General features: G+C 43.0%; 3 protein-coding genes across 3 annotated transcripts in view; 1 reads left to right on the top strand and 2 right to left on the bottom strand.

The window, feature by feature from the left end:
- The window catches only part of LOC139384817 (A disintegrin and metalloproteinase with thrombospondin motifs 7-like), a 187485-nt gene extending 176646 nt beyond the window's left edge, over positions 1 to 10839 (bottom strand). Inside the window, exons 1-2 of the mRNA XM_071129710.1 lie at positions 10419 to 10839; positions 5323 to 5690 (exon numbers count right to left, since the gene is read on the bottom strand). Coding sequence (XP_070985811.1) covers positions 5323 to 5690; positions 10419 to 10536 — 486 coding nt within the window. The 5' untranslated portion in view covers positions 10537 to 10839. The remainder of the gene's footprint in view (positions 1 to 5322; positions 5691 to 10418) is intronic.
- A 2785-nt stretch (positions 10840 to 13624) lies between these two features.
- Positions 13625 to 15339, top strand: LOC139384886 (relaxin family peptide receptor 3.3a2). Its single transcript, XM_071129785.1, has one exon. It carries the CDS (start codon positions 13674 to 13676, stop codon positions 14880 to 14882), a length of 1209 nt encoding a protein of 402 aa, XP_070985886.1. The 5' UTR covers positions 13625 to 13673; the 3' UTR covers positions 14883 to 15339.
- A 4192-nt stretch (positions 15340 to 19531) lies between these two features.
- On the bottom strand, positions 19532 to 23191 carry LOC139384816 (calmodulin-like protein 4). Its single transcript, XM_071129709.1, has 2 exons — positions 22991 to 23191; positions 19532 to 19730 (listed from the first exon to the last, which is right to left on the bottom strand). The coding sequence occupies exons 1-2, from the start codon at positions 23139 to 23141 to the stop codon at positions 19633 to 19635; spliced, it is 249 nt and encodes an 82-aa protein (XP_070985810.1). The 5' UTR covers positions 23142 to 23191; the 3' UTR covers positions 19532 to 19632.
- Positions 23192 to 26664: the final 3473 nt, after the last annotated feature.

Below are 26664 nucleotides of genomic sequence, written 5' to 3' on the forward strand. Positions count from 1 at the left end.
ATTATTATTTTATTTATTTAAATGGTCCTAAGCAAGGACATTCTATGGAGTGAAAGTGAGGTCAAAATGTATTATACAGTATATGAGAAATATAGTGATCCTATTGTACAGGGAGAAAGTTGGTCAGAAATGCTTTATTCATACAAAAAAATACAGTCCTAAGCAAGCACATTGTTTGGGTAGAAAGAGGGGAATAAAACAGTAAAACACATTCTACTGGGAGAACAGCTGCTTTGATATGGGAAGAATAGAGTTAGCACATTCTACTGGGAGAACAAGGGATCACAACTGCTTTGATATGGGAAGAACACAGCACAATCTACTGGGAGAACAAGGGATCACAACTGCTTTGATATGGGAAGAACACAGCACATTCTACTGGGAGAACAAGGGATCACAACTGCTTTGATATGGGAAGAACACAGTTAGCACATTCTACTGGGAGAATAACGGATCACAACTGCTTTGATATGGGAAGAACACAGCCCATTCTACTGGGAGAACAAGGGATCACAACTGCTTTGATATGGGAAGAACACAGTTAGCACATTCTACTGGGAGAACAAGGGATCACAACTGCTTTGATATGGGAAGAACACAGCCCATTCTACTGGGAGAACAAGGGATCACAACTGCTTTGATATGGGAAGAACACAGTTAGCACATTCTACTGGGAGAACAAGGGATCACAACTGGTTTGATATGGGAAGAACACAGTTAGCACATTCTACTGGGTGAGAGATGGGTCAAAATTGCTTCAGAGAGAAATAAATGCAATCAGCTTCATGAAAATGTGCCATTAGGTTACAGTATTACATAAACGCAAGTTATCTTGGGATTTATCATGTGATTATTTTCCCTTCCCTTTGGGAGCAAAACAAGGACATATGAGAGAAAACGCACCAACTAAAATTGAGTCATAACTATAATGGCTAAATCGCGAATGCTCCGCAACAATGATTTAGACTTATGACAGTCTTCAACCCAGCAGTCTGGCCTCTGGGCTTCTGGCTCAGCCGTAGCTGTGGAACTTAGAGCGAGATGTGGCATTGTGCCAAATGATATATCCAATTGCTATCATTTTAAAGAAACAACATTTCCAGTCCAGTAAGTTCCCCTCCTCCAGGTTGAAAGAGTTTAAAAGGACAGATTCACTATACAGTATATAGACCTTGGATTCAACTAGAAGTTGACTGGTCAAGAACATGGACATTTAAGAGGACACTCTGAGAAAGTTTCCCCATTGGCCAAAAGTCCCTTATTGTGGGGAAAACAAGCATTTACAGTCACTTAAACTTAGAAGTATCACAAATATTTAGCTTTGCATGCAAATGTTTGAATTTCTAGAACAAATGGAAAAAAGGCAGAAATTGAGAGATATATTATTAGAAAGGAATACAGTAATAATGAATAAACAGTATGATGTTGTTGATAGGGCTTGTAGGGAGAAAGGAATACAGTAATAATGGAACAGTATGATGTTGTTGGATAGGGCTTGTAGGGAGAAAGGAATACAGTAATAATGGGACAGTATGATGTTGTTGGATAGGGCTTGTAGGGAGAAAGGAATACAGTAATAATGGAACAGTATGTTGTTGGATAGGGCTTGTAGGGAGAAAGGAATACAGTAATAATGAACAGTATGATGTTGTTGATAGGGCTTGTAGGGAGAAAGGAATACAGTAATAATGAACAGTATGATGTTGGATAGGGCTTGTAGGGAGAAAGGAATACAGTAATAATGAACAGTATGATGTTGTTGGATAAGGCTTGTAGGGAGAAAGGAATACAGTAATAATGAACAGTATGATGTTGTTGATAGGGCTTGTAGGGAGAAAGGAATACAGTAATAATGAACAGTATGATGTTGTTGGATAGGGCTTGTAGGGAGAAAGGAATACAGTAATAATGAACAGTATGATGTTGTTGGATAGGGCTTGTAGGGAGAAAGGAATACAGTAATAATGAGCAGTATGATGTTGTTGATAGGGCTTGTAGGGAGAAAGGAATACAGTAATAATGAACAGTATGATGTTGTTGGATAGGGCTTGTAGGGAGAAAGGAATACAGTAATAATGAACAGTATGATGTTGTTGATAGGGCTTGTAGGGAGAAAGGAATACAGTAATAATGAACAGTATGATGTTGATGGATAGGGCTTGTAGGGAGAAAGGAATACAGTAATAATGAACATTATGATGTTGTTGATAGGGCTTGTAGGGAGAAAGGAATACAGTAATAATGAACAGTATGATGTTGTTGGATAGGGCTTGTAGGGAGAAAGGAATACAGTAATAATGGAACAGTATGATGTTGTTGGATAGGGCTTGTAGGGAGAAAGGAATACAGTAATAATGAACATTATGATGTTGTTGATAGGGCTTGTAGGGAGAAAGGAATACAGTAATAATGAACAGTATGATGTTGTTGGATAGGGCTTGTAGGGAGAAAGGAATACAGTAATAATGAACAGTATGATGTTGTTGATAGGGCTTGTAGGGAGAAAGGAATACAGTAATAATGAACAGTATGATGTTGTTGGATAGGGCTTGTATGGAGAAAGGAATACAGTAATAATGAACAGTATGATATTGTTGGATAGGGCTTGTGGTTTCCTACTGCAGTTTCATCAGAAATGTCCTAAAGCGTTTAATGTGACTCTGGCATTGTGAAACATTTATTACAGCAAGATCAGTTGGAAAATTAAGGCTTTTTCCTTCTGTGAACTAAGATAACAGATGGCTAGACCACGTCCCATTTCTCCTCTGTGACGATGGGACGTGGTCTAGCCATCTGTTATCTTAGTTCACAGAACAGTGGACAGCAGTCACAACGGAGAGATGGGACATGGACAGCAGTCACAAAGGAGAGATGGGACGTGGACAGCAGTCACAGACGAGAGATGGGATGTGGACAGCAGTCACAGAGGAGAGATGGGACGTGGACAGCAGTCACAAAGGAGAGATGGGACGTGGACAGCAGTCACAGAAGAGAGATGGGACGTGGACAGCAATCAAAGACGAGAGATGGGACATGGACAGCAGTCACAAAGGAGAGATGGGACGTGGACAGCAGTCACAGACGAGAGATGGGACGTGGACAGCAGTCACAGAAGAGAGATGGGACGTGGACAGCAGTCACAGAGGAGAGATGGGACGTGGACAGCAGTCACAGAGGAGAGATGGGACGTGGACAGCAGTCACAGACGAGAGATGGGACATGGACAGCAGTCACAAAGGAGAGATGGGACGTGGACAGCAGTCACAGACGAGAGATGGGACGTGGACAGCAGTCACAGAGGAGAGATGGGACGTGGACAGCAGTCACAGAGGAGAGATGGGACGTGGACAGCAGTCACAGAGGAGAGATGGGACGTGGACAGCAATCACAGAGGAGGAATGGGACGTGGACAGCAATCACAGAGGAGAAATGGGACATGGACAGCAATCACAGAGGAGAGATGGGACATGGACAGCAGTCACAAAGTAGAGATGGGACATGGACAGCAATCACGGAGGATAGATGGGATGTGACAGTGAACAAAGAGGAGAGGTAGAATGTGGACAGCGGTCACAGAGGAGAGGTGGTATGTGGACAGCTGTCACAGAGGAGAGGTGGTATGTGGACAGCGGTCACAGATGTGACAGTGAACACATGCTTTATGATTCAGTTTGAGTGACCTACACTAGTGGATAGGTAAGACAATGAGAGGTAAATTGATCATGCGTAATCACAACACAGGCTCCATCGCTTGTTCTGTTCATGGAAGCATGATGATGTTTTTCACACCCACATGTCATCGATGACATCCAGCCTGATTTTAGATGAAAGGCGCTCTAACACTTGTGATGTATCAAACGCATCCTCTCAAGCACAGCTCCCTTCACCAACCAGTCACTGGTTTTCCATGGATGGTACAATCTAATAATATAACTACACTAACAGAACAGGAATGAGGCCAACAGCACGTAATGAATTCAGAGACAACTATAAAAAATAATACTTAATAAACATCATCTGTTCAGACGTGTGTTTAAATATTGAAACTAAGTTGAAGCCAGTGTGGCATACAACATTATACAGTAGTACTTACTGCTTATTGCAAAGCATTAGCATATTTTTATCAGAGCTAGAGGAATTAAATATACCTCTAATGAATCGTCATTTACAATTTCACCTAAAAATGTAATAAATCTTCTTTGGTTTTGTATAATGATAATAATATATGCAATTTAGCAAACACTTTTATCCAGTCTCATGCACAGAACCAAAGCGGAAAACAAAAACGGGCTAGGACCAGTCATTGGCATTGATCAACATTATGTTTTTGATCAATTGTATTTCTACTTTGACTTGTTACCCTAGGAACAGAGAAGTTCTAGAAGTTAAACGTTTTGCATGACCCTTTAGGATGTGAAAGTAAAAACAGATATCTCAGTAGGTTAGCAGTGACGGTCTCAGTAGGTTATCAGTGACGGTCTCAGTAAGTTAGCAGCGACGGTCTCAGTAGGTTAGCAGCGACGGTCTCAGTAGGTTAGCAGCGACGGTCTCAGTAGGTTAGCAGTGACGGTCTCAGTAGCTTATCAGCAACGGTCTCAGTAGGTTAGCAGCGACGGTCTCAGTAAGTTAGCAGCGACGGTCTCAGTAGGTTAGCAGCGACGGTCTCAGTAGGTTAGCAGCGACGGTCTCAGTAAGTTAGCAGCGACGGTCTCAGTAAGTTAGCAGCGACGGTCTCAGTAGGTTAGCAGCGACGGTCTCAGTAAGTTAGCAGCGACGGTCTCAGTAAGTTAGCAGCGACGGTCTCAGTAGGTTAGCAGTGACGGTCTCAGTAGGTTATCAGTGACGGTCTCAGTAGGTTAGCAGCGACGGTCTCAGTAGGTTAGCAGCGACGGTCTCAGTAAGTTAGCAGCGACGGTCTCAGTAGGTTAGCAGCGACGGTCTCAGTAGGTTAGCAGTGACGGTCTCAGTAGGTTAGCAGTGACGTGACGGTCTCAGTAGGTTAGCAGTGACGTGACGGTCTCAGTAGGTTAGCAGTGACGGTCTCAGTAGGTTAGCAGTGACGTGACGGTCTCAGTAGGTTAGCAGTGACGGTCTCAGTAGGTTAGCAGTGACGGTCTCAGTAGATTAGCAGTGACGGTCTCAGTAGGTTAGCAGTGACGGTCTCAGTAGGTTAGCAGTGACGGTCTCAGTAGGTTAGCAGTGACGGTCTCAGTAGGTTAGCAGTGACGGTCTCAGTAGGTTAGCAGTGACGGTCTCAGTAGGTTAGCAGTGACGGTTTCAGTAGGTTAGCAGTGACGGTCTATCTCCCTCTCTCGCACTCACCAGGCCGTCACAAGTGCTTATAGCCGCCCTCCCCTTCATGGTTGCCTGGTCCCACACGTCCCCGATAAAGTGGCACAGCGAAGGGCCATTGCTGCGTATTTTGGCCCCCTCCATGCCACCGTACCTTCGCTCAGTCAGGAAGCCAGGAGCCAGCAGGTGTGGGTTGAGGGTGAGGTTGAAGTGCAGATTGTGGCCACCATGCTGCAACTGGTAGAACACCCGTGTAGGGTTTCCTGGTTCCCCCTGGGTTTCCCTCCGCTGTACCCGGCTGACGTGGTAGGACACAAAGTTGGACAGGAAGTGACCTTTGGCGTCCACTCGGTAGGGGTGAACGACCTCGTACTCCGGAGGCCCCTGTAGAAAGCTCTCTGGTTGGGAGAGAAAATAAAAACATGCTGTCTACTAATTGACTGTGAGGTTGTAAACAAACTTGGCAAGCTGTAAACAGTTCCATCTGCACAAGGCACACATACACTATCCATCATTTAAACAGGACTTGAATATGACTACAGTATGTCAGTCTTTTTTATTTGAGGATGAGCATGTGACCCAGTATCCACCAATGGCAGGCAATAGTCATGTGGAGTCGTGGATGAGGTCTCACAACGGGCGCTAACTAACTAGGGCTTCGGGTTACTATAGAAGCTGACTGGAGTGTCGATCAGTCTGCTGTACTCTCCTACGCTACGTCTGCCTACACCCGGGTCCTGGCAGGGGGGCATCATCACGGTGATCGGCGGCGTGCTGGCCCGCTGTGCCACCTTCAATGAGCGGATGAGGCTTAAGGCCCTCACTTACACACAGACAGAAACGTACGCGCGCACACAAGCACCGTTCAAAGAACGGTATGAATTTTAATAGCAGCATGCACCTCACAGCACTTTAATCATATGCTAGATGTGCAATAGCAGTATGCTTGATGTGCAATAGCAGTATGCTTGATGTGCCTTAGTAGTATGCCAGATGTGCAATAGCAGTATGCTAGATGTGCCCTAGTAGTATGCTAGATGTGCAATAGCAGCATGCTTGATGTGCAATAGCAGTATGCTAGATGTGCAATAGCAGTATGCTAGATGCGCCCTAGTAGTATGCTAGATGTGCCCTAGTAGTATGCTAGATGTGCCCTAGTAGTATGCTAGATGTGCAATAGCAGTATGCTAGATGTGCCCTAGTAGTATGCTAGATGTGCCCTAGTAGTATGCTAGATGCGCCCTAGTAGTATGCTAGATGTGCCCTAGTAGTATGCTAGATGTGCCCTAGTAGTATGCTAGTGGTGCCCTAGTAGTATGCTAGATGTGCAATAGCAGTATGCTAGATGTGCCCTAGTAGTATGCTAGATGTGCCCTAGTAGTATGCTAGATGTGCAATAGCAGTATGCTTGATGTGCAATAGCAGTATGCTAGATGTGCCTTAGTAGTATGCTAGATGTGCCCTAGTAGTATGCTAGATGTGCAATAGCAGTATGCTAGATGCGCCCTAGTAGTATGCTAGATGTGCCCTAGTAGTATGCTAGATGTGCCCTAGTAGTATGCTAGTGGTGCCCTAGTAGTATGCTAGATGTGCAATAGCAGTATGCTAGATGTGCCCTAGTAGTATGCTTGATGTGCCCTAGTAGTATGCTAGATGTGCCCTAGTAGTATGCTAGATGTGCAATAGCAGTATGCTAGATGTGCCCTAGTAGTATGCTAGTGGTGCCCTAGTAGTATGCTTTATGTTCCCTAGTAGTATGCTAGATGTGCCCTAGTAGTATGCTAGATGTGCCCTAGTAGTATGCTAGTGGTGCCCTAGTAGTATGCTAGATGTGCAATAGCAGTATGCTAGATGTGCCCTAGTAGTATGCTAGATGTGCCCTAGTAGTATGCTAGATGCGCCCTAGTAGTATGCTAGATGTGCCCTAGTAGTATGCTAGATGTGCCCTAGTAGTATGCTAGTGGTGCCCTAGTAGTATGCTAGATGTGCAATAGCAGTATGCTAGATGTGCCCTAGTAGTATGCTTGATGTGCCCTAGTAGTATGCTAGATGTGCCCTAGTAGTATGCTAGATGTGCCCTAGTAGTATGCTAGATGTGCCCTAGTAGTATGCTAGATGTGCCCTAGTAGTATGCTAGATGTGCAATAGCAGTATGCTAGATGTGCCCTAGTAGTATGCTTGATGTACCCTAGTAGTATGCTACTGGTGCCCTAGCAGTATGCTTGATGTGCCCTAGTAGTATGCTTGATGTGCACTAGTAGTATGCTAGTGGTGCCCTAGCAGTATGCTAGCAGTTACATAGGCAGTCACAGTGTATTCACATGGTAGTAGTTACATAGGCAGCCACAGTGTATTCACATGGTAGTGGTTACATAGGCAGCCACAGTGTATTCACATGGTAGTAGTTACATAGGCAGTCACAGTGTAATCACATGGTAGTAGTTACATAGGCAGTCACAGTGTAATCACATGGTAGTAGTTACATAGGCAGCCACAGTGTAATCACATGGTAGTAGTTTCATAGGCAGTCAGTGTAATCACATGGTAGTAGTTACATAGGCAGTCACAGTGTATTCACATGGTAGTAGTTACATAGGCAGTCACAGTGTGTTCACATGGTAGTAGTTACATAGGCAGTCACAGTGTATTAACATGGTAGTAGTTACATAGGCAGTCACAGTGTATTCACATGGTAGTAGTTACATAGGCAGTCACAGTGTAATCACATGGTAGTAGTTACATAGGCAGTCACAGTGTATTCACATGGTAGTAGTTACATAGGCAGTCACAGTGTAATCACATGGTAGTAGTTACATAGGCAGTCACAGTGTAATCCCATGGTAGTAGTTACATCAGTAGTCACAGTGTAATCACATGGTAGTAGTTACATCAGTAGTCACAGTGGAATCAGTGTAAGTACATGTTGTTACATAGTACTTAGGCTAAACGTTTGCTGCAAGCAAATTTTCCAGGATTTGTGGAAAAACTCCAAATGAACTATTACGCTAAATGAATAGTGAAAGTGGCTTCGTCAAAGCACTGGTTTTCCATGTCTGAATCTCCATGGCAATATAACTGTATATCTCTATACTACTAACTTCAGGAATGTATACTGTTTATCATGACTTTCTCATCTCTTTACCTGAAAAGCTATGACAGTGACAAATGTATTCATCACAAAGGAGAGGAGAATAAAAACAGCACTAATCCTTTCTATAAAACACAGACCTAACAGAAAGATCTGTAAGCCATATTTATTTCTGCCTAAAATTCAAAGAGGAATTCAGAACGGGTTTCACTTCAAAAGTCAGACCAGTCTCACAGGAGTAAACAGGGAGCTGATTTGAATGGGTGAGATGCGGTGGAGGTATATAGGAAGTGAAGGGTAGTGATTGTTTTTTTTCTTTGATTTGGGGTGTTAAGAGTTGCTCTCACAGGGAATGTGTTATGCCAACCCCGAGACTGTTGAATCCTTTGATAGAGGACAGTGCCCACCAGTAGAGTCAGGCGCCATCCCAAATGCCACTGCTGCAGTACCAAGCTATCTCCCCCGTGTCAGTCCATCGCCTCGCAAACCGATTACACTTAGCCTTGGCTCCCCAGAGCACCCGCTAAGGTTGATTTGTATGGACGGTAGAGTGTCAAACAGCCCAAGGGTGTATCTAGACTGCTTATGGAAGGCCTTTCCCTTGTTCACTAAGACTGATACAGAACACAGGGAGACCAAGGGGAGAGGGGTGAAGGAGAGAGAGAAGAGGGGAGAGAAAGAGAGAGATGCACAACTGGAATATTTGTTCAAAAGTAAGTGTAGTACTGGTATTCTTTTTTTAAATCAACCCCCCTTTTTTCTCACACCAAGACACTTCAGCTCAGAGGCCAACTTTAGGTTAACTACTGTATCTAGTATCCTAAACACAGGAGGTTGGTGGCACCTTAATAGGAGAGGACGGCTTGTGGTAATGACTGGAATGGATTAGGTGGAATGTTATGAAATACATCAAATACATGGTTTGATGCCATTCCATTCGCTCCGTCCCAGCCATTATTATGAGCCGTCCTCCCCTCAGCAGCCTCCACTGATCCTAACACAGCATGAGTTATTGGACTAACGGGAGCCAATACTTTAAAGAACTGAACACAATTTAATCCTGATGCCATTCACTCATGTTGTTTGCAGGGCAGTTTAAATTGACTAGTGGAATGAATGTGACTATCACTGTGAGGTACAGACACAATAGGTAAGCATGAGCGTGTTTATATGACATATTCAGGCATGACCCAAGTAAAGTTTAGGGTAGCAAACTACAGCTAGGCTACTAGAATTTTAAGCATGGCCTGGAGCGTTAGAGGCGGCTCAATTATGCATCTCTCTGGTGGGGGAGAAAAAAACGGAAATACTGTAGCTGTTCTCATACAAGCTGGAAATAGGTATAGCCTGGGAACATCACGTCTGTTTTGAGTCATGTGCTCATGGGATTTCGGCACCTCATTCAATGCATAAAATGGGAGAACATAACCTTTATAAGTGTCAATATTTCCCAAGTGAACTGCTTGCATAGATCATAGATCAGTCATCGCTAGGCTGTTTGTGTAAAGGCTGCGTAGATCAGTTACATCGCTAGGCTATGTTTGCATGAGTTGAGGCTGCGTAGATAAGTCACATCACTAGTCTGTGTGTGTAAAGGGTGCGTAGATTAGTCACATCGCTAGGCTATGTGTGTGTGAGTTGAGGCTGCGGATATCAGTCACATCGCTAGGCTATGTGTGTGAGAGTTGAGGCTGCGGAGATCAGTCACATCGCTAGGCTATGTGTGTGAGAGTTGAGGCTGCGGAGATCAGTCACATCGCTAGGCTATGTGTGTGTGAGTTGAGGCTGCGGAGATCAGTCACATCGCTAGGCTATGTGTGTGTGAGTTGAGGCTGCGGAGATCAGTCACATCGCTAGGCTATGTGTGTGTGAGTTCAGTCTATGTGGAGCTGAGCAGTTGCCAATAGTCTGCAGAGGTCCCCTTGTTACTGACATTTTAAAATGCCAGCATAGCTGAACTATTGCATAAAACTATTTAAAATAAAAGTAACGTTATATGTCAGACGAATGATTCATTGATTTTAAGAGGCTGGCTTACCCGTCTCTTGTTCAAATCCAAATGTTTTACTGTTGTTAAACATCGCCAAGATCCCCGCTGCAACCAGAAAGTAAATTGGAGAGAAAGGTTGTGCAAGTCCGCAGTGTAAGTAAATCATCTTGTTGGAAGGTAAAGAAAGACAATATGTTATTATGCTTTATCCTCACTGTACCGACTGTCATTTCAAACACTTTCAATTTTGTAGTGAAACACTTATATCCCGCTAGAACCATGCACTTTAGACATAGAAAGCGTGACGCCGGCGATATAAACTTAATTAACTTCTGTAAGACGTTGTATCCTTCCTCAGTGATTTTCACACGCGTCTTTTGCGTTCCAATAATTGTAAACTGTAAGTGTCGTTTGCTGACAAGACGATGTCTTCCTTTCTTCCATCAAGGCCCCTTCGACAGCCCTGACAGTTAGGAACTTTCCCTAACAAGCCAAACTTTGCTGAAGAACCTCCCTCTCCGATACAGTTTAGTGGGTGGACTTGAGAGAATAGAATGCCTTTCAGTAGTAGCCCAGGGGATGGTAGGTGATGGGGAAACTATTACATTACATTATTTGGATTGCCTGTTAAAATAAAAATACGTATAGTGTGCAATTGTAAATAAAGTGGGATAGTTGAGGAAAATCGAATTGACACATTTAACCGGATGTCAAATAGGCTTCCCGACACGCAATAAAGGCTAATATTACGATTGTAACACCATATTAAATAATATTGCTTGTATATTATATGAATACAGAGACACTTTAGCCTACTGTATAATCTCGTTCGCATGGTTACTGCGCAGAGCACCAATGTATAACGGGACCTGTGTGCATTATGCACTGTGAGGAGCCCAAACTCCAAGGAAATCATAAACACGACCGATCAATTGCATTATGTTTCCTTTGTGAAAATTATACTTTCATCTTGGAGCTCAGAATACTGTGTATCCCCCTATGGAAATGATGTGTCAAACTCATTCCACCTAGGGCCTATGCTGGGTTTTTGGTTTTTCCTTTCAATTAAGACCTAGACAACCAGGTGAGGGGAGTTCCTTACTAATCAGTGACCTTAATTAATCGAGTACAAAGGAGGAGCAAAAACCCGCAGACACACGGTCCTCCGTGGAACAAGATTGACACGTTCCCCATAGCGTCCTTCACTGAGCTACTGCTGGTTGAGCCATCATGTTGCCCCCTCTAGCGGAAGAGGACGGTCAGTTTGGCACAAAATGTCGAGAATAAATATGGAAATGTCATAGAATGAAGAAGGAAAAACACAGACATGTAATGTCTGCCATGTTAAAGCCGATAAGGAAACCGATATGAGTAGGCTAGACTAGGGGGAGGTTTTGGTATTCTTTCGTGCACAAGGGAGGAACAACTGTTTCATTGTTTTGCCACACTATATTGGTCCTATTCAAACCATAAAGTATTGGCGAATGGTCAAGTAACTAATCTCCCATAATTCATTATATTTTGTTAAATGTCAGGGACCTTTTTTCCCCTATAAAAACAGCAGCCCGCCGCGACCGGGAGACCCCATGGACGACGCAGCCTGTCCCATCGCGACTCCGGTGGCGGGCCGGGGCGCAAGCACGCTGACACCGTCGCCAGGTGTACGGTGTTTCCTCCGATACATTGCTGTGGCTGGCTTCCGGGTCAAGCGGGCATGGTGTCAAGAAGCAGTGCGGCTTGGCTGGGTCGTGTTTCGAAGGACTGTAACTACCAAGTACTCTATGTGGACACCTGCTCATCAAACATCTCATTCCAAAATCATGGGCATTGATATGGAGTTGGTCCCCCTTTGCTTCTATAACAGCCTCCACTCTTCTGGGAAGGCTTTCCACTAGATGTTGGAACATTGCTGGAGGGACTTGCTTCCATTCAGCCACAAGAGCATAAGTGAGGTTGGGCACTGATGTTGGGCGATTAGAGATTCCTCATAGTCAGCGTTCCAATTCATACCAAAGGTGTTCAATGTGGTTAAGGTCAGGGCTCTGTGCAGGCCAGTCAAGTTCTTCCACACCGATCAACAAACCATTTCTGTATGGACCTCGCTTTGTGCATGGGGGAATTGCCATGCTGGAACAGGAAAGGGTCTTTCCCAAACTGTTGCCACAAAGTTGGAAGAACAGAATTGTCTAGAATGTCACTGTTTTCTGTAGCATTAAGTTTTCCCTTCACTGGAACTAAGAGGCCTAGCATGAACCATGAAAAACAGCCCCAGACCATTATTCCTCTTCCACCAGACTTTACAGTTGGCACTATGTATTTGGACAGGTAGCATTCTCCTCGCATCCGCCAAACCCAGATTAGTCTGTCCGACTGCCAGATAGTGAAGCGTGATTCATCACTCCAGAGAACATGTTTCCACTGCTCCAGAGTCCAATGGCGGCGAGCTTTATACCACTCCAGCTGACTCTTGGCATTGCGCATGGTGACTTTAGGCTTGTGTGTGGCTGCTCTGCCATGGACACCCATTTCATGAAGCTCCAGTTCTTGTGCTGATGTTGCTTCCAGAGGCAGTTTGGAACTCGGTATTGAGTGTTGCAACCAAGGCCAGACGATTCTTATGGGCTTCAGCATTCGGCGGTGCTGTTCTGTGAGCTTGTGTGGCCTACCACTTCCCAGCTGAGCCGTTAATGCTCCTAGACATTTCCAAATTTGACGACCTGACTTGTTGGAAAGATGGCATCCACATTGAAATTCACTGAGCTCTTCAGTAAGGCCATTCTACTGCCAATGTTTGTCTATGGAGATTGCATGGCTGTGTGCTCAGTTTTATACACCTGTCAGCAAAGGGTATGGCTGAAATAGCTGGATCCACTCATTTGAAGGGGTGTCCACGTTCTTTTATACATATAGTGTAATTTATTTTATTTTGGTATCTGAAAATTCATATTTTTGTCGAGACCTATCAGCAGTTTATTCACAAAGGTCCATCGCAGAAAGGTCCATCACAGAAAGGTCCATCATGTCTCAAACGACCAATCCACGCGATGCAGGGGCAGGCGCTGTGAACACGCACGACTACGCACCTGTATAAGACTCCAGTCAAGATGCAAAGTTTCACATTGATTGCGGCGTTATATAGGACTGTAGACACGATAACTTTTATCATACAAGCTTCAATTACATAAAATGAACAGCTAAAATAAGCACTCAACTGTATGGAGCGCGAGGACTATTCTGTGATAGGCCATCGAGAAGCGACCTGATGCTAGTAGAAGCACCGGTGTTGCATTCTTATCTGTGAGGATGGGCGAGCTACTCAACCACAGCGGGATTTTGGCATTGAACAGGACTTTAATGGATGATGACAAATTCGGCAGTCTGGAGGATATTGACGTGACCGCGGACGGCACTCCGATTCTAAGGATAATCATCTCCGTTGTTTACTCCATTGTGTGCGCGGTAGGGTTAATTGGGAACTTGTTAGTCTTTTTCCTAATGAGGTTAAAACAGGGCCGGAAGAAATCGAGTATTAACTTTTTCATCATCAACTTGGCAGTGACGGACTTCCAGTTTGTGTTGACTCTGCCGTTCTGGGCAGTGGACACCGCACTGGACTTCAGCTGGCCGTTTGGAGACGCCATGTGTAAAATCATCCTTTCCGTAACAGTTATGAACATGTACGCTAGCGTGTTCTTTCTGACTGCTATGAGTGTGACCAGATACTGGTCTGTCGCCTCGGCTCTGAAGAACCGGTCGAGACAGAGGTCGTGTTCGGTGAAATTGGTGTGCGCGGTGCTGTGGGTCTCCGCAACCATTGCCACAGCACCCACTACCATTTTCTCCTCAGTGACCGTAGTGGCGGGGGAGAAGCTCTGCCTCATCAGGTTCCCTGAGGGACATGACTGGCTCGCGCTCTATCATCTCCAAAAAATCATCATAGCGTTCGTAATACCCATGCTGATAGTGTCCGTCTGCTATCTGATGCTCTTACGGTTTATCCGTCTGAGGAGCATGAACAACAACCACCCCAAAAGGAGGTCGAGGGTGACCAAATCTGTCACCATCGTCGTCCTCTCCTTCTTTCTTTGCTGGATGCCAAATCACGCCATCACATTCTGGGGTGTATTGGTGAAATTTAACGCTGTCAATTGGGATAAATCCTACTATTTGGTCCACACCTATGTATTCCCGGTGACTGTGTGCCTCGCGCATGCCAATAGCTGCTTGAACCCAGTTCTGTATTGTCTCATGCGACGTGAATTCAGAAAGATGCTGAAGGATTTGTTTTGGAGAATTTCCTCACCAGCCATCTCCAAAGCCTGTACAATACGTACGTTTACGGGGACGTGCAACACACGTGTAACACACGACGACAACCAAGGGGTTATTCCATTGAATGTTCTAGACACCACACAATGTCGACTGTCCTTTATTGACAGACCGGATCTTCCCGCAATACCGGGTCTACCCGGAATGGCACCTGAAGATTCACAGTGCATCCACCAGACATAATTAACTTACTCTGTGAAACGACTTGCTGTAATTACGCATGCATTTTGGAACTATAAATGACAGAGTTCTTGAGTTCCCAATGTTGTCATTACCCACGAGGCACCAATTGCGCAGAGTAGGCCAACGGAGTGAAAAGCAGTATTTACAGAAATTTGGTGCGTCCCTGGCACGCACTGGAATGGGTAGGACATGTACTTGGTCAACTTTGCGCGCAATGATTACATGTTGATTTTAAGATAAGAGAGTCACAAATTTAGAGTACACCGAAGTCCATATTCCCTGTGGATATTATGCCCATTGTTGGAATGTTGAGATGTTTCTTCTGTCTTCCATTCAAGCTCACACATTGCCATTCAGAGCCAATGCACACATTTTTGGTACATGAAAATGGAAATAAATGTGATCTTATTAATATGTTATCAGTGCTTCTGTTGTGGTATCTGAATATATGGCTGAATGTAAAAGGGTCATTACAATGTATGTGAAATAAAGAGAATATAAATTAAGCATCTTGGTCGATTGATATATTGTGTGGGTCAATTTGCTAGATATCAATTACTAAAACTCATTAGATGTCGAGAAATGGTCGATTGAAGATATTCAATGCGTTATTGGAGATTACTTAATGCGTAAGGCCGCACAAGTTGAGCTGTAACTGCGACGATATAATGAATTGCAAGTAGACAGTACTTTATAAATAAAGATAAGCATATTTGAATGTGTATTTTCTTCGTTCATATAGAGAGTTTGAGAAGGTTGCCAACTCCGGAAGCCGGCCTACGGTTATCTACTTCATTTTACCCAGATTACACTTTCAGAAATCGTAATGACACTCAAAATCTATTAATATTAAGAAATCGACCGGCCCGGACCAATGTAACATTTATTTTCCCCAAATTGGTGCAGAGATCTTTGCTGTCCTTCTCACGCATATATTCAATCCTTCATTGGCGAGTGATACGATTCCAAAAGTCTGGAAAGCAGCTTACCCTTATACATCTTGGTCGATTGATGTATTCAGGCAATGTGTTGTGCGGGTCAATTGGATAACGTTGGATAACTATAGTCCCGTTTGTAAACTGTCTGCACTGGAAACATCTTTGGAAAAGCTGGTTGAACTCACAATTTAAAGACTTTCTGTATAATATTTAATTTGATCTAAATTCCAGTCAGGTTTTAGAGCCAAGCATAGTACAATTACTGCAGTAACTTAAGGTTGTAGGTGATATCCTAGATGCTCAGGACAAGAAACATCACTGTGTTTCATTTTTGATTGCCTTATCAAAGGCCTTTGTTGACCAATCCCTGACAAAAAAAGGTTGGTTTATGTGTTGAAGCATTGGATTGGTTCCAAACCGACCTTTCTGACAGAATGCAGTGTGTAGCACAGAGGGTAATACATCTGAGCTTCAAAGGCTCATTTCCCCAGGGCTCAATTTTAGGTCTGATCCTTTTTTTTACAATGCATATAAATGATACAGCGAAGACTGTATGCTGATGACAGAATGATTTATTCTAGTACATCTTGAAGGCTTTTCAGGATTTACAGTTGGCTTTTGATGCTGTTTGAATTTAAACTTGTGCTTAATGCAAGGAAAGCTACATTTAGAGTTTTCTCTTTGAAAGTAGACACATGGAGTCACTTGCAGATTTCAACTCTAAAAAGTCAGGAAACTGATAAGGTCACCTATAAGTATCTTGGGAATTGGTTAGAAGAAAAGCTGCATTTTAAACAGCACATTGATAACTTCACCAGAGAACTGAAGTTTAAAATGGGTTTCTCTTTTAGGAACAAAACTTGTTTTTCAATGTTAGTCAGAAAGGATCTTGTTGAAAGCACTTTGTTATCGGTGCTGGATTATAGTGCCTATATGCAGGCCTTAGCAAGTACCTTAACTCTGGACACAGTGTATCATGGTGCTTTTAAGATGTATCACCAATGCCAGATTCCTCTCTCACCCATCACTGTGATTGGTATGGCCTGGTGCAATGGACCTCTCTCCATGGTGCAAACACACTGGTGCACTTTTGTGTAAATAGAAAGCATTGATAAGGCAGCCCCTTTTGTGTCTCTGTTCCTTCCTGACCAGGTCAGTCACTCAATACAGTCTTCGTTCAGTAGCTGCCGTCCTTGTCTGTTCCTAAGTCTAGAACTGATATGGGGAAACAAGATTTTTCCCCCCATAATTCTGGAACATGCTTCATTCTGGAACATGCTTCATTCTGGAACATGCTTCATTCTGGAACATGCTTCATTCTGGAACATGCTTCATTCTGGAACATGCTTCAAAAGATATTCAAGTTTGGGGAGTTAAGTGTCCTTCCCGGTTTTTAAGACAATGTTTTTGATAGCTACAGTTGAATATTTTTGATGTATTTTGTATTTTTTGAAACATGTTATGTACACGCTGCTATTTCCCTGGTCAACCTGGCAAGAGGTTTCTAACCTCAATGAGTCTTACTTGGTTAAATCAAAATAAAACTATTATGTTTGGTAGAGGTGTGGTGAAGCGTTTCCCTAACTCGGTCCTCGGGACAACATTTAGGTTTTTCCCCCTAGCACAACAGATTCAAATAATCAACTCATCAAGCTAGGGTTTTTCCCCCTAGCACAACAGATTCTAATAATCACCTCATCATCAAGCTAGGGTTTTTCCCCTAGCACAACAGATTTAAATAATCAACTCATCAAGCTAGGGTTTTTCTCCCTAGCACAACAGATTCTAATAATCAACTCATCATCAAGCTAGGGTTTTTCCCCTAGCACAACAGATTCAAATAATCACCTCATCATCAAGCTAGGGTTTTTCCCCTAGCACAACAGATTCAAATAATCACCTCATCATCAAGCTAGGGTTTTTCCCCTAGCACAACAGATTCAAATAATCACCTCATCATCAAGCTAGGGTTTTTCCCCTAGCACAACAGATTCTAATAATCAACTCATCATCAAGCTAAGGTTTTTCCCCCTAGCACAACAGATTCAAATAATCACCTCATCATCAAGCTAGGGTTTTTCCCCTAGCACAACAGATTCTAATAATCACCTCATCATCAAGCTAAGGTTTTTCCCCCTAGCACAACAGATTCTAATAATCAACTCATCAAGCTAGGGTTTTTCCCCTAGCACAACAGATTCTAATAATCACCTCATCATCAAGCTAAGGTTTTTCCCCCTAGCACAACAGATTCTAATAATCACCTCATCATCAAGCTAGGGTTTTCCCCCTAGCACAACAGATTCTAATAATCAACTCATCATCAAGCTAGGGTTTTTTGAATCAGCTGTGTAGTGCTTGGGCAAAAACCAAAACGTGCATCCCTTGGAGTCCCCCAGGACCGAGTTTGGGAAACGCTGGGTCATGATGAAATGAAGATGTACAGGCAACTGCCAAAATAAAGGAAACACCAACAAGTGTTTTAATAGGGCATTGGGCCACCACGTGCCCCCCCAGAACAGCTTCAATGTGTCTTGGCAGATTCTACCAGTCTGGAACTCTATTGGAGGGATGCAACACCATTCTTCCACCAGAAATTCCATATTGGTGTTTTGTTGATGGTGGTGGAAAACGCAGTCTCTGGCATCGCTCCAGAACCTCCATTAGTGTTCCACTGGGTTGAGCTCTAGCGACATACATTCTCTGTTTTTCTAAACATGCTGTGTTCCTTTGAGACCCGTTTCAGTCACAGAGATCTCTTCTAGCTTGGTAGCCAAAATAACACACAACTGGGCAATTCTATACGTGACCCTAAGCATGATGGGATGTTTTAATTGCTCAGGAACCACACCTGTGTGGAAGCACCTGCTTCCAAAGCATACTTTGGTATCCCTCATTTACTCAAGTGTTTCCTTCATTTTGTCAGTTCCATGTATATTCTCCACATATTCTTCCTGCCCTCCTGCACTCATTATTAATGGTTTAGCAATATTGGATGACTAAATTAAATGGCATTACATTCTTGGAAAAATAATAAATGCTTACTGACAATACATTAGGCAGAGAATTCCTTTGACATGCGTAATTTACACCAAAATGCATGGTGTGTGCACAAATAATGTCCCTCGAATAGCAGGCTGCAGTTGCACACTTGACAAAATGCCCAGTGTGTGTGCAAAGAATTCGAATCCTTCCTACATATCTAGTATTTAAAAGTATATATATTCCTACTAATGATGTTGAATAATTTGGTTATTATGACATGTAAATATTGACTTAAATTGTTATTGTAAAGAATATTGTGGGAGGAACAAACAACATGCACAACTTTTTAGTTCAATGGTATGGCTGAAAGAGCTCGGATGCCTGCATCATGTAAACTACATTTATCAAATCCTACACCGAGAACATAAGTTCATCAAACAGTTTAAAACTCAATCAAAAGGGATGTTTTAGTTGATTTGGTTTATTTTAATGTCCATTACATATTGCACATGCAGCAGCTACTCTTCCTGCAGCTACTCTTCCTGCAGCAAGTCAAATAAAACCCCCCAATTAAAAAAAAGACATCCATTTAATTCATCAAATGCACTTGTATAAATGATAGAAAGTAGCGTACAATAGACACAAACCTAAATGATCAATAAATTAAGTGCATGCAGGTGGTTGGGTAATGCTCAGTGCATGGAGGTGGTTGGGTAATGCTCAGTGCATGCAGGTGGTTGGGTAATGCTCAGTGCATGCATAACCAGGTCCCTTCCATAACCATGCTTCCCTGTCATAAAGAACGTCATCTCCTCCTGTCCTGTCCCTCAGTAATCCACTGACGGTAGTGTCACCATCCTGGTGAACTCCTCGTAGTGCACGTTGCCATTAGACTTCACGTTGGCTTCTCTGAACAGCTCGTCCACTGCAAAGTTTAGAGGGGAAACAACTTCATGTTCATTCGCCGATCTGGGACCAACAACAAGTATGTTAGCAGGTAGAAACTAAAAAATTAACTCCATTCAAATGATGTGTTTTATCATTTGCAAATTTACACAAGAATCAGTTAATGTATGTGTTGACACATTTGGTGTTTGGTATTTTATTAGGATCCCCATTAGATGTTGCAAAAGCAGCAACTACTCTTCCTGGGGTTCAACACAAAACATGAAACATAACACAGAATGACATAATACAGAACATCATTAGACAAGAACAGCTCAAGGACAGAACTACATACATTTTTAAGAAGGTAGCCTCCATGTCAATACACACAAACTATCTAGGTCAAATAGGGGAGAGGCGTTGTGCTGTGAAGTGTCGTTTTATCTGTTTTTTGTAACCAGGTTTGCTGTTTATATGAGATGGAAGTTCCATGCCATAAGGGCTCTATATAAAACTGTACGTTTTCTTAAATTTGTTCTGGATTTGGGGACTATGAAAAGACCCCTGGTGGCATGTCTGGTGGGATAAGTGTGTGTGTCAGAGCTGTGTGTAAGTTGACTATGCAAACAATTTGGGATTTCCAACACATTAATGTTTCTTATAAAAAACTATTAGCCAAGAGACTGGCATGCATAGTATTTATATCAGCCCTCTGATTACAATGAAGAGCAAAACGTGCTGCTCTGTTCTGGACCAGCTGCAGCTTAACTAGCTCTTTCCTTGCAGCACTGGACCACACGACTGGACAATAATCAAGATTAGACAAAACTAGAGCCTTGGGACAGATATCAATTCAATTTCATTGAAATGATGTGGAAATAACGTTGATTCAACCAGTGTGTTCCCAGTTGGGAAGCTCCCATCTGCATGTGTATTTCCATAGGGTCTCTTGGAGTCACTTGGGGCATCACAACAGTCTAAAGTGGCCTTGTTTCTGCACTCATTTAACCCTTTATACTCCTGTGAATTGGCCTATGGATAGGGCCACATAATAAAAAATAAAAAAATGTACCCCCTTTTTCGTTATATCCAATTGGTAGTTAAGATCTTGTCTCATCGCTGCAAATCCCCAACGGACTCGGGAGGGGCGAATGTCGAGAGCCACGCGTCCTCCGCAACATAACCTGCCAAGCCGCCACTGCTTCTTGACACACTGCTTGCTTAACCCGGAAGCCAGCCGCACCAATGTGTCAGAGCCCGGCCCGCCACAAGGAGTCGCTAGAGCACAATGAGACAAGGAAATCCCCCTCCAGCTAAACCCTCCCCTAACCCGGACGATGCTGGGCCAATTGTGCGCCGCAACATGGGGTTCCCGGTCACATCCGCCTGTGACACAGCCTGGGATGGAACTGGTTAGGGCTACCTTGACATGTTTCTTACAGAAGAAATATGAAAAGCATATGCATTTGCATGGTACAAATTGAAAGGGAACAGTTTAGAGATTATTAGACCAAGAGGTGAGGACAACAGTTTACCTAACAAGACTGAATCCAAGCACTTGATTTTATGTGCATTTTACATTATGTACTTTTTTGCCACATTTGTTCATAACAAAATGTGAAAATACTCTGGATACATTCAGTAACATGATAATATTCCTGTAAAATGTGTTGCAACATAAGACAGAACAATAAGACGTTTGAGAGAGAGGTGTAACTGCTCTCTAAAGTGTGCACATTTCCTAAGAAATGTCAATGCCCTTTTATGACTCAAAGAAAAGACTTCAACTGTACGGTGCCTTTTTGAGCTCCTAGCTGCGGTGGAGGAATTAGAGCGAGGACACGTGTAGTTATTTTGTTTGGAACACAACCCTGCAATCACACAATTACTGTTGTTTAAGCAATCCAAGAACGGTCCTTTATGAAAATCGCAAACTGGGTCAGATGGGAATCATTTGAAAGCTTGTTCTATTGCCAACATGACAAGCTAAGTGATAAAATATGACATGAAAGTGTTAGGATTTCACAATGCAATTTAGGGAAACATATCGTACATTTGGCGCGCATAGACTGGTTAGCTGACAACGTCACGAAAATGATGCACGACATTCAATGGGGTAGAAGTCTTGTTGTGATTCTGGATGGCCAGATAGCTACCAACAATGGAAAAAACCTGGCATGAGGGGAATTGTAGTTGGCTAATTTCAGATAGTTTTATTTTGTTCTTGATAACATGTCTTGTTTTGAGGTGTTTGGACAGATGTCATGTCTCTGCTAATATGGCAAACATATGCTAGATTGCTAAACAACAACTGTAACAATGTATTTGAGAGACAAGTGCTCATTGTGCAAATTGATTTGTGTTTTCAATAAATCAAATTTCAACAATCTAAGCCAACCCCATGGTTGCTCGGTTGTTGCTAAACAACCAAACCAGTCTATATAAAGGAATCATGAGTGCATTCAGGTGCATGTGCCAAGGCAAATGTTCTTCACTGTAGACAGACAGGCTCATTCTGTTAAAAATAAACCAGGGTATGACGCTATGTCTTCTTGTAACTATACATCAAACATGGTGATCATAAACGCTGTATATGAAATTAGATTTATGACATGAAAATGTGAAGTGCACATTTGGACTCAAGGGTGTTAGGCTTGCTTGTATGACATCAAAGCAGTATTTATTATAATCCTCAACGTTTTATCTTTCAAAATACATAGAGTCCTCTTAATTTACAACATTTCCCTCACGCAGACAAAACATTTTAAAAAGTTGCCCAATTAGCTGGAGGGATGGGGGCAACTTCTTGTCTCTGTAGTGCTCAAGTTCAGATCGGCTGTCAGTCAAAACCCAGACAGAGCTGTGAAGCACAGAGCCTGAGCTCTGATGTCATGTATAGCACGTTACTGTACAGACACCGAGTTCCAATTTAGGTGTTTATCAGTGTACAAATCTGCCATTTTCAACCCGTATACAGGTACAAGCGTAAAGGGTTAAAAGAGCTGAACTGATAAACTAATACCAGGTAAAGTTATACCAGTTATATTTGACTTTTTTGCTTTTGTTTACCTCTAACATCTGTTCAGATCAGTGCAGATGATGTATAAGAGATTGTGAGAAGGAGCCAATTCAGACTGTTGAGCTGCACTTTCAGGGCCAGTTTCCCAGACCCAGATTAAGCCTACCTACTGCTCCTGCGTTAAACGGCATTTTCAAGAGGCTCCATTGGGCATTATATCTAGTCCTGTCTTAATCCACGACAGCTAAAACCCCTAGTGATAGAAACACATAGTAGGCTACCTTCTTTATCAGTCAGCTTCTCTCCTAGCTTGGTGAGCTTGGCCCGGAGCTCCGAGGCCAGGATGTAGCCCTTCTTCTGCTTGTCCGTCATCCTCATGGCCTCCAGGATCTCCGCCTTGGGGTCCTCCTGCTGGATCTGCCGGTGCATCATGGTCAGGAAGGTGGAGAAGTCTAGCTCGCCCTTCTTTTCTGGAGAAGGACGGATATTAGTAGAACTAATCACCTGCAAAGGGCACCATTGATCCAAAATAGGCCTAAATGCTGCTGTTAAAGTGACTGGTTATCTGCTACATGGCCGAGTTGTATATTTCCATACAACTGTACTGAGCATGGTTGGTTATTCCTTACTTCAATAAAATAACTTGTTAGGGTAGTGGAGTGTGTCAATATGGCTGCATTTACACAGACAGCCCAATTCTGATATTTTTCCCACTAATGGATCTTTTGACCAATCACATCAGATCTTTTCACATCTTTTTCAGCGCTGATCTGATTGGTAAAAAAAAGTGAAAAAATATCAGAATTGGGCTGTCTGTTTAATGTGTAAAATAATGAACTGCAAATGGGCATGAAGTTCAGAGTAACAGAACAGGCAAACTTTTTGACTCTCAGAAAAACATTCTGTTGAGTCAAACGTGTTCTAACCAAAGCCATTTTTACATTACCCAATCAGTTAATTGGTTTGAATATTTCTCAGTACTTCCCCCAGGTTAAAAAGTTCAGTGCAGCAATTATGAAGAGCTGAGAGAAGATACATATTTTTTTAATGTAATTGGAACAAGCTTGGGACCGATTTCAGCTAACGTGTAGGTTACACTCAATGTGACAACTTCTCCCTCTACCCATCCCCCAAGTAGCAGCTTGCCTGCCTACTAAATAATTTACAGCCAAAACCTCACTACGATTCATAAACAGTATGGCTAGATCAACAGGTGTCTAGCGCCACCTCAATATTCTAAAGTCTTCCGCTTCCCTGCTTGTTCCCTTCATCTGCACTGACCTTTAAACATGCCGTGGTGAAGGAGAGGAAGTCCCTTTAGAACCCTCAAACTCAACCAGTTCCACTGTGGTTTTTTATCATTCCCATTTAATCAGGGACTGATTTAGACCTGGAACACCAGGTGGGCGCAATTAATTATCAGGTAGAACAGAAAACCATCAGGCTCCGAACCTCGTAGGGTAAGAGTTGAATAGCCCTGCTATAGACTACTGAGATGCCCCCAGGGTAAGTCACTCTAGACCAGGGCTCTCCCAACCTTGTTCCTGGAGAGCTACTCTTCACTCCAACCCCAGTTGTAACTAACCTGATTCAGCTTATTAACTAGCTAATTATTAGAATCAGGTGCGCTAGATTAGGTTTGGTGTGAAAACCTACAGGACCGTAGCTCTCCAGGTACAGGGTTGGAGAGACTTGCTGTAGACTATTGACATTCCCCCAGGGTAGGTCACTCTCGACCAGGGGTACTCAACTCTTACCCTACCCAGTCCGGAGCCTGCTGGTTTTCTGCTTTACCTGATCATTAATTGCAAACACCTGCTATCCCAGGTCTAATTCAGTCCCTGATTAGAGGGGAACAATTGAAAAAATGCAGTGGAGCGGGCTTTGAGGTCCAGAGTTGAGTTTGAGGTCTATAGACCAGTGGTTCCTAAACGTTTTATAGTCCTGTACCCCTTCAAACATTCAACCTCCAGCACCAGGGTCAGTGCATTCTCAAATGTTGTATTTTGCCATCATTGTAAGCCTGCCACACACCCACTATAAGATACATTTATTAAACCTCAGAATGGGTGTGAGTTTTTGTCACAACCCAGTTAATGGGAAGTGGCAAAGAGCTCTTATAGGACCAGGGCACATATAATAAATCATTTTGCTCTTTATTTAACCATCTTACATATAAAACCTTATTTGTTCATTGAAAATTGTGACTAACTCACAACAGGTTAATGAGAAGGGTGTGCTTGAAAGGATGCACCTAACTCTGCAATGTTGGGTTGTATTGGAGAGAGTCTCGGTCTAAAATAATTTTCCACACACAGTCTCTGCCTGTATTTAGTTTTCATGCTAGTGAGGGCTGAGAATCCACTCTCACATAGGTACGTGGTTGCAAAGGGCATCAGTGTCTTCACAGCGCGATTTGCCAAGGCAGAATACTCTGAGCGCAGCCCAATCCAGAAATCTGGCAGTGGCTTCTGATGAAATAATATTTTCACAGAACCGCTTGTTGAAATTTCGATGAGGCTCTCTTGTTCAGATATCGGTATGTGGACTGGAGGCAGGGCATGAAATGGTTAACGAATCTTTTCGAATTTTCCCGCACATTGAATATAGTAGCGGAGAGTCCCTATAATCCTAGATTCAGATGATTAAAACGAGAAAAAACATCACCCAGATAGGCCAGCCGTGTGAGAAACTCATGCAAGCGGTCAGACAAGGGAATAAACTTTAATCTCGTCTCTCAATTCAAAAAAATGTGTCAATACTTTGCCCCTTGATAACCAGCGCACTTCTGTATGTTGTAAAAACTTTAAATGGTCGCTGCCCATATCATTGCATAGTGCAGAAAATACACAAGAGTTCAAGGGCCCTTGATTTACCAAAGTTAACCATTTTCACTGTAGTGTCCAATTTTTTTTTCAAGCTGTCAGGCATTCCCTTGGCAGCAACAGCCTCTCGGTGGATGCTGCAGTGTACTCCAGTGGCGTCAGGAACAACTACTTACACGTTACCACTCCACTATGTCTCCCTGTCAGTACAGATATCAACACATCTTGACCACCAAAGTCCATTTTATGTCACAAGGCTGTCCAATACTTAAAAAACATCCTCTCCTGTTGTCCTGGTTTCCAGTAGTTTGCAGAAGAGGATGTCTTCCTTAATTGACCCCCCCATAAACATAACGGACATATGCCAGGCCCGCCACTGGCTTGTATGCGAAGCAGTAATTGTTTCAAAACATCTCCTGCCATGTCACTGATGCATCGTGAAATGGTGTTGTTTGATGAAGACATTGTCTGTATAGTTTTTTGGGCCTTTTCCCCCACCATTGTCCCAGCCATATCCGCGGCAGAAGGAAGAATTAAGTCCTCCACAATAGTATGGGGCTTGCCTGTCCTAGCCACTCGGTAGCTCACCATATAAGACACGTCTAGCTCCTTCTTATTAATGGTATCTGTTGCTTTTATACATGTCTTACTACTTGAAAGTGCTCTTAATTCTCGCTCAAAAAACTCATGTTGCTTATTTCAATTGGCATGTTTTGTTTCTGAATGTCTGTGCAAGAGTGAAGTTTTCATCGAGTTGTGAGATAGTACTTTTGCACATATAACACACTGTGACTGAGGAAAGGCACTACTCCCAATATAAGTGAACAACAAATCAATGTAGTTCTCATCATATTTGCGCCTCTTCGATGGTCCAACATCCCTGTCTGTTGTTCGGTTCTTTCCCGGCTAAGGTTCACAACTGTCAGTGTCCATGCTAGCTGGGCTAACAACAAATGTAGAATTACTGATGCTAGCTGGGCTAACAACAAATGTAGAATTACTGATGCTAGCTGGTCTAACAACAAATGTAGAATTACTGATGCTAGCATTGGATGTGCTCGTGGAAGCAGAACAACTTGTGTCGTCGACAGGTGCAGGTGTAGTACTGCTGGTAGTAGCAGTACTACCAT

Source organism: Oncorhynchus clarkii, chromosome 26 (genome assembly GCF_045791955.1).
Source record: "Oncorhynchus clarkii lewisi isolate Uvic-CL-2024 chromosome 26, UVic_Ocla_1.0, whole genome shotgun sequence".
Classification (NCBI taxonomy): Eukaryota; Metazoa; Chordata; class Actinopteri; order Salmoniformes; family Salmonidae; genus Oncorhynchus; species Oncorhynchus clarkii.